Raw genomic sequence first — 7,562 nt, 5'->3', positions numbered from 1 at the left:
TTATTTCCTACGTAAGGCAAGAATATATCATATTCGCACTTCAATATGAAATGTTACATTTCAAGCATATTTATAAATTATTATTGCGTTAGCAGCTCCTCCCTATCATCCAACATACAATTATACATACTGCTATATGCTTGCAATTATCGAGTTCTGAATATTGAGAATCAGCCTTATAGGAGAAAACAAAGATATATTTATATTTGTGATATATGCCATAAAAAATGAAAATTTCTATTGTATTTTAACTAATAGTAAATAATTATTTATATAAAATTTAGAAAAAATTAAATTTTATAGTAACTAAGATTCCGTTACTATTATTTAATATAATGCAATAAAATAATGTAGTAACGCATATATGTAAAAAGAATAATAAAAAATTCTGTAGTATGTGTTGTTTATTTAACTATAATGCATCATGAATTTAATAGATATTTATTTTTAAATTTGAAAATGCAATGGATATTCATAGAAAGCCGGTATAAGGTCACAGTAAAATATACCTGAATACACTCTACGAGGATGGTGGAAGAAAGTACAATTCTGAAGATGTGCGAAGAAGAAAATATTTGTTTGCTATTTCGGAAGAGTTGAACAATTAACTAAATTTTGATAAACAAGCAACGAATCATAAAATTTTATATAAAGTATATCAGTTGCATTGAAATCTAATACGTCCGCATGCGTATTAATTACTTCTTTTCGTAAACTCGATCGAAATACATTATCCGACAGGAGAGCACTCTTTGGGCTCCAGAGGAAAGAAAAGTTGTTGTAATGGCTGCCGTGTCATGAAATGAAGGTACCGAGCCAGGTTTGTGGTTCCACGATGGAGGATAACTCCAGTTCTGCATCTCAAAATCATAATGGACAATTATCTAGTGGTGCGAATGTTCCACTGACAAACAATAAACATCAGGGGAATGACAATGGTACTAATGGCGATGCCAAGAATGAAAGACCACAATACTCTTTGCCTGGTGTTCTACATTTTATTCAGCATGAATGGGCTCGCTTTGAACTTGAAAGAATGCAATGGGAGCTTGAAAAAGCAGAACTTCAGGTATAATTCTGAATTGTTTAGAAAATTCTCAGAATTTATCTATATATCTTTCTGTAACATACTCTTTTCTTATTGTCACTTCATCTGTCATGTGACAGGGCATTGTAAAAACGCGATTAATTTAAAAATACGTAAAATATTACAATTCTCAATTTAAGCCAAAATATATTTTATGAAAGTATTATTTTTCTTTATTACATTATTGTATCAAAGACTTTAATATGACAAATGTCAATATTTTATTACATTAGAAATTGTTATATTTCAGTGAAATTAGAAGATATTATTGATATATATAATTTGTATAAGTTTCACATACATATTTTATGTTCAAATTATATAGCTATAAAAATTACTGAAATTGTTTACATCTTATATAAAAATATGTAATACCTTTGTGTAAAGTTTTTACAATATGGAATATAAATAAGATTGTAGAAAAAGGCTATAAAGTAAATAGTAACAAATGTTACATCTTACATCTGTTTGTAGTAGACAAAATATTTTCTTAATAATAATTTAATATAAATATAATGAATTTATTATTGTTTCTTTGTAGGCTAGGATAGCTTTTTTACAAGGTGATCGAAAAGGTCAAGATAAATTAAAAAATGACTTAGTAAGAAGAATAAAAATGTTAGAATATGCACTGAAACAAGAACGGTAAGATTTAAAAAGAATACTATTACAAAAAAATTATTATATCTATGTAAATATTATTACACCTATATACATTTATATTTTCATTATTGTTACAGAGCAAGGTATCACAAACTTAAGTATGGCACAGATTTGGTAATCCAAGGAGATACAAAACCTCCCATTTATGGAGAAGGTATTTGTACTTGTGCTAATTCTGATGTTGGAGGTGGTGGTGACGGGGAAGCTCCATTCACATCTGTTAGTAACATCAGTTGGAGACGTGGCCGCCAAATTTTGAGACAGTAAATAAAATATGATCTCTATAATTATTTAATATCTATTATGATAACTTACAAATACAGCAACAGCAATAATAATAATATCTCGAATACAATTTTTACTTTAGATACTTAGAAGAAATTGGTTACACTGATACAATAATAGATATACGATCAAACAGAGTAAGATCTTTACTTGGTTTAAGTAATAATGCAGACCAAGAAGATATGAATACTCCTTCATTAAATGGTAATGAACCATCAAATAAACAAACAACAGAAAACAATGTTCACAGAGTTCCAGAAAAAAAGGTAGAGGTAAATAAGTCTAGTTGAATTTACTTATTTTATTATTTTATTGCTGTATACTTATGCAATTTTGTAAACAATTTACAAGTTGTACAAACATATAAAAATGTACAAAAATTTGATCAAATAAATTAATTGTTTAATAACATACTAATAGCCATAATATTTTTTTTTTGTGTTGGTAGCAACCGTCTTCTACAGCAGAAGCAATAATATTAGATACAGAAGCAGCTGTTATGGCGAACTTCGAATTTCTGGCACATGCAGATATGGATATGGAAGAAGAAGAAGGAGATGTGGAAGATGATGCTTATAATATCAATATGGATCCTAAACCACCTAAAGTAATGCATGCTTTATTATTTTACATAGTAAACTTTTTGATTTAGTTTTTTCAAGCGAATAATTGTTAATATATTTGTTCACATTAACTTTTAGCAATCTATGCTTTTGACAGAAGATGTTGATGCAGAAGCTGAAGAAGTATTACATGAATTAAATCTTCTCACAGAAATTGAAGAATCACCACCAGACGTACAAGTAGATTGGAGTTAGTATTAATTTTACTCCTGTTTATATTTTCCTTGGCATATTCTAACCCCATAGATATTTTAGGTGTTTTTTTTAAAAAACGTACAGATGCAGTACACAGAGATCTACATCCAGACCCAAAGCGGCTAAATAAAGAAGGCGATTCCACGTTGGAGTTGGGCGAATTAGAGCAATTGTGTGTAAACGATGAAGCAGAAACATCATATGATGTGAGTTGTATTGGTTATTATGTTATTGCCATTGTTGACGTGCATACATGTATGTAAAATAGTTCTTATATTTTCTAAATATAATTTTATATTATTATATTTCAGATGGTAGCTACTACAAAGGAGAGCTTAAGAAAAACATGGAATGCAAAATACACGTTACGATCGCACTTTGATGCTGTTCGAGCTCTTGTCTTCCATCCCACTGATCCCGTTCTCATAACTGCAAGCGATGATCATACACTCAAACTATGGAACCTTCACAAAACATTACCAGCAAAAAAGTAGGTTATTTAAATTCTGAAATTGTAATCCATTTGTTTCTAATTTTTTTGTAAAAGTTAAAAAGTGTCCATATTACACTATTTATTGATTTCAGGTCATCTTCATTAGATGTAGAACCATTATATACATTCAGATCACATACAGGTCCTGTATTATGTTTAGCCATGTGCAGTACAGGCACTCAATGCTATAGTGGTGGTTTAGATGGTATGATTCATTGTTGGACACTTCCATCAGCTAATATAGATCCATATGACTCTTATGATCCAAGTGTCCTTAACCTAACTTTAGAAGGACATACAAATGCAGTTTGGGGTTTAAGTATGTATCAAGCTAAGTCCTTGTTATCAATCAGTGCAGATGGGACTGTAAAATTATGGAACCCACTAAAAAAATCATCGCTACTTCATACATATATTTCTGAACAAGGTACAATACTTTTTTAATATAAGTAAATTTCTACCATTATGTACAAATTTTATTTAAAAAAAAGTATGATTACAAATCTTCTATTAAATAACATACGAAAATGTTTTTATTTTATCATTTTACAGATGGCATACCAACATCAGTAGACTTTATCAGGGATTCAAACAAATTAGTTGTAGCTTATGAAGGAGCATGTGTGGTATTTGATACAGAAACTGGTGAAAGCGTAGCTCGTCTTGAGGCCAATGAAACAAAGGGAGTAAACCGTGTCGTGGCGCATCCTACATTACCACTTGTTGTTGCAGCACACGAAGATCGACATATTCGATTTTATGATCATCGATCAGCTACCCTTGCTCATGCCATGGTTGCTCATTTGGATGCAGTTACTAGTCTTGCAGTAGATCCTCATGGTTTATATTTACTTTCAGGAAGTAAGTAATAGTGAAATACATAATAAAATATAAGGAGAATATCAATATTCCTGAATTATCATATTAATTTTTTGCTTTCAGGTCATGATTGCAGTATAAGATTATGGAATATGGATAATAAAACTTGTGTTCAAGAGATAACAGCACATCGTAAAAAGTTTGACGAAAGTATTTTAGATGTAGCATTTCATCCTTCGCGACCTTTTATAGCAAGTGCAGGAGCTGATGCTCTTGCCAAAGTGTATGTGTGAAATGTAAATTAAGATACACATTTCTACTATCAACATACATCAGACGGAACAGATTTTGTACTCATTCTTTCTAGATAGTTTTACCTATACGTGTTACACTTCCAATTTTGTTGTAACTTATATTGCTCTACCATTTGAAATATCACTTTAGGAGATCAAATCGGGCGTATAGATATTCATGTTATGAAACCAAAATTTGCACATAACCCTTGTCCGCGACGATTTATTAAAACAGTAATTTCAAATATAAAAGCTGCTTATTGATGAAATTTTCACTAAGTAGCGACATTAATTGGGATAGCGGAAGGGGTCTGTCTTGTACTATATTAGTTGATATAGTTCTGGTAATTAGACGATGAAATACTCTTTACCCAGAATCCAGGAAGCACACTGCCGCAGTAGCATAATATTTATCCCTATGTTAACTATTTATTACCAATATTACAGTTACTGTTGCACAGCTACTGGAGATTAATACGTACTGCGCGAGAATAAAGTTGTCCTACATCAATTAGTCTCCCATTATATGATTTTTATGCTACCTTATATATTTATCAAGGTCGGCATATAACAACAAAGACAGCAACAACAATAATAATAATAACCATAATAAGTTAATTATAACGTAAGAGACATAATATTAATAACAGTAAATTATAACTGTGTGTTTCTCTGTAATATATTGTATTTAAAAATAGATGAACTGTGTAACGTACTATAATGAATATGTTTTTATTAAAATTTAATTCCATTTCTATTATTATTTTTTCCTTCAACAAATCTGTATTCCGTAATTATAGAAAAAAGAAAAGTATAAATAAAAATAAGTCAATTTTTAAAGATTTATTTATGAAATAAACGTATAACTAAAAGTATAATTTATGTCTTATAAAATTAATTACCGTCCCTTAGAATACATTTAAACTACTGCATTACATAATAAGATTTAGCAATGAAGAAATTGATCCATTATTCATGTATATGACAAAATATATAAAAACACGCATAACATAATTTAATTACAGAAAAATATATATAGTATGAGAAGTTTTACACTTTCTTAATGCATCTTTATCTATATAATTTGTTTTAAATGTAATATTTATTTAACTATTAATTATTTTACTTGTGTCTAACGCCCTTTGACTGTCCAATCAAAACGAGGCAAACACTATCATTCAGGTTAAAGAATATCTATGAACTATTATCACGTTGATCAGCTGAGTGAACATTCTTAGTATAACTGTAACTAGTTATCTATTGTGACTGAAATTATAAATTTATAGAACATAACAATTACAAGAAAAAGAATATATTGAAATAAAATGCATGTCTTTCAAAAATTTTAAATGTATACATATTTTAAAAAGATATTACAATATATTAATCAAACTGTGTTTACGCCCTATTGTTAGTAATAGTTCGCATATTTTGAGGAAGGTATGTGACATTTCTTTATACAAAAAAATACCAATATTTATTTATGCCAATAAGACAATTATAACATGTAAACTGAATCCCGTTAAATGTGTGAATAGGTTATGTGATTATGTTGCTTAAAGTGTGTCCAAAATTTTGGTCCGTAAATATTAAAGAGTGCTATGTTTGTTGCGCTTTATAAGCGCCGATATTACTTTAAAGATTGAGAATGGAACGAAATGGCGCGAGAGAAATGGAAGAACGAATGTGCATAAGAGATACTGGTAAAGCTTTAAAAAAATATGGTAGTACAGCTAAGCATATTACACGAACTGAAAATTTAATAAAACACACTGTATCAGCAACTGATACTCTTCAAGGAATTGCTCTAAAATATGGAGTTACAGTATGTATTCATTATTTTACTTTATCATTATTAAATTGATAATAAGATTATAAGATTATAGAACACTGCATATTTTTTATTTCTATAGACTGAACAAATAAGAAGAGTTAACAGATTGTGGGCTTCTGATAGTTTATTTTTACGGGAACATTTACTTATTCCTGTTAGTTCAGAAAGCCCATTGTCACTGGACAATACAGAAGAAACTGGACATCATGTAACTCAAAATGTAAATATCTTCTTACATAGATAGTACATTAGTAATTAATATTGTGTAAATTTTAAATATATTTTCAGGTTTCTAGTCCATCTTCAATAACATCATCTATAGATGATGATAGCTCAGTTAATGATTTTTTAGCTAAAATGGATTCTTCTATAGCCAATGTTAAAAGAGAAGTTAAACGTACTCAGGGGAATAGTGAGTAAGTTATTTATGAATAATTAATGAAAATAAAATATAAACAACTATATGTTTATGTATTGTATCACACAAACTATGCCTCATATACTCTTTTTAATAAATTGTGCTTCAGATTTTGCATTGAGGAAAGTGATATCTATGTACAGCCACATAGAGCATCTACTAAATTACGTAATTCACTTCCTTTAACCTCAAGTACACATACCATACCATCTACTTCAGAACCATTAAGACCATCATCTTCTAGTGATATGCATAATTTTCCAACTGCTGTAGTTATGACTCAGGGTAGAAAAGTTAAAACATCATTACAAAGACTTCAACAACAACAAGATGAAATATTCCAGTTGTAGCAATTAAATGTTATTGGATTGTAATGTGTTTAAAATTGACAATGTCTTTAAAGAGCTTGAACAAAAGATATATTATTAAATACTAAATAATGTATTGGAAATAATAGAAGACTATTTCATATTTGAAATTGGTTGATCCAATATTAATGTAAGTTACATTTTTTTTTTTTTCATAAACGTTTTTTGTTACTTTCATTACACTATAATTGGAATTATATGTAAAGGAAAATGTTGACCATTTCTATTCTTGTAGTTTCAATACTATTGACAATGGATCAACTAGCTCTTATATTGTCCAAGCATATTTTAAAAATAGTTCAAATAATATTTTTTAGTGAACCATATGTGCCTTTAATCCAAGTTGATTGTGTAATAATTCTGTTATTAATGTTATAAGACATTTTATGTTATAAATGAAATATTAGGTTTGTATAATTTCTGTGAGTTAAATTTTTTTAACTTTATTTTGAATGAAAAAAATAAATAAAGTTTAATGAGATTA

At 28.9% G+C, this 7,562-nt stretch overlaps 2 protein-coding genes across 6 annotated transcripts; both read left to right on the top strand.

Moving 5' to 3' along the window:
* The first annotated feature begins 570 nt into the window (after positions 1-570).
* Positions 571-4,502, top strand: LOC108574275 (striatin-3). Of its 5 annotated transcripts, none has more exons than XM_017936839.1 (12): positions 571-653; positions 742-1,069; positions 1,629-1,732; positions 1,828-2,013; positions 2,118-2,307; positions 2,484-2,642; positions 2,737-2,848; positions 2,914-3,059; positions 3,165-3,343; positions 3,439-3,773; positions 3,899-4,207; positions 4,289-4,502. In XM_017936839.1, the coding sequence occupies exons 2-12, from the start codon at positions 803-805 to the stop codon at positions 4,456-4,458; spliced, it is 2,157 nt and encodes a 718-aa protein (XP_017792328.1). In that variant the 5' UTR covers positions 571-653; positions 742-802; the 3' UTR covers positions 4,459-4,502. The 5 variants fall into 5 exon arrangements, with proteins under 5 accessions (XP_017792328.1, XP_017792360.1, XP_017792352.1 ...); XM_017936871.1 differs by lacking the exon at positions 571-653 and having other exon boundaries at positions 656-1,069; positions 3,439-3,551; positions 3,636-3,773; XM_017936863.1 differs by lacking the exon at positions 571-653 and having other exon boundaries at positions 656-1,069; positions 2,118-2,301; positions 2,938-3,059.
* Positions 4,503-5,823: 1,321 nt separating this feature from the next.
* On the top strand, positions 5,824-7,060 carry LOC108574470 (lysM and putative peptidoglycan-binding domain-containing protein 2). Its single transcript, XM_017937075.1, has 5 exons — positions 5,824-5,898; positions 5,997-6,283; positions 6,372-6,512; positions 6,581-6,708; positions 6,820-7,060. Exons 2-5 carry the CDS (start codon positions 6,107-6,109, stop codon positions 7,058-7,060), a joined length of 687 nt encoding a protein of 228 aa, XP_017792564.1. The 5' UTR covers positions 5,824-5,898; positions 5,997-6,106.
* The last annotated feature ends 502 nt before the right edge of the window (positions 7,061-7,562 follow it).

Source organism: Habropoda laboriosa, unplaced genomic scaffold (assembly GCF_001263275.1).
Source record: "Habropoda laboriosa isolate 0110345459 unplaced genomic scaffold, ASM126327v1 scaffold46, whole genome shotgun sequence".
NCBI lineage: Eukaryota > Metazoa > Arthropoda > Insecta > Hymenoptera > Apidae > Habropoda > Habropoda laboriosa.
This window is presented reverse-complemented; position numbering and strand designations above follow the sequence as displayed.

Bases quoted from the DNA above. Each gene is read 5' to 3' on its own strand.
- LOC108574275 (XM_017936839.1), top strand. From the start codon at position 803: ATGAAGGTACCGAGCCAGGTTTGTGGTTCCACGATGGAGGATAACTCC. The intron at 3,060-3,164 runs GTGAGTTGTATT...ATTATATTTCAG, and splicing joins AAGCAGAAACATCATATGAT to ATGGTAGCTACTACAAAGGA. The intron at 3,344-3,438 runs GTAGGTTATTTA...TATTGATTTCAG, and splicing joins AAAACATTACCAGCAAAAAA to GTCATCTTCATTAGATGTAG.
- LOC108574470 (XM_017937075.1), top strand. From the start codon at position 6,107: ATGGAACGAAATGGCGCGAGAGAAATGGAAGAACGAATGTGCATAAGA. The intron at 6,284-6,371 runs GTATGTATTCAT...TTATTTCTATAG, and splicing joins CTCTAAAATATGGAGTTACA to ACTGAACAAATAAGAAGAGT. The intron at 6,513-6,580 runs GTAAATATCTTC...ATATATTTTCAG, and splicing joins GACATCATGTAACTCAAAAT to GTTTCTAGTCCATCTTCAAT.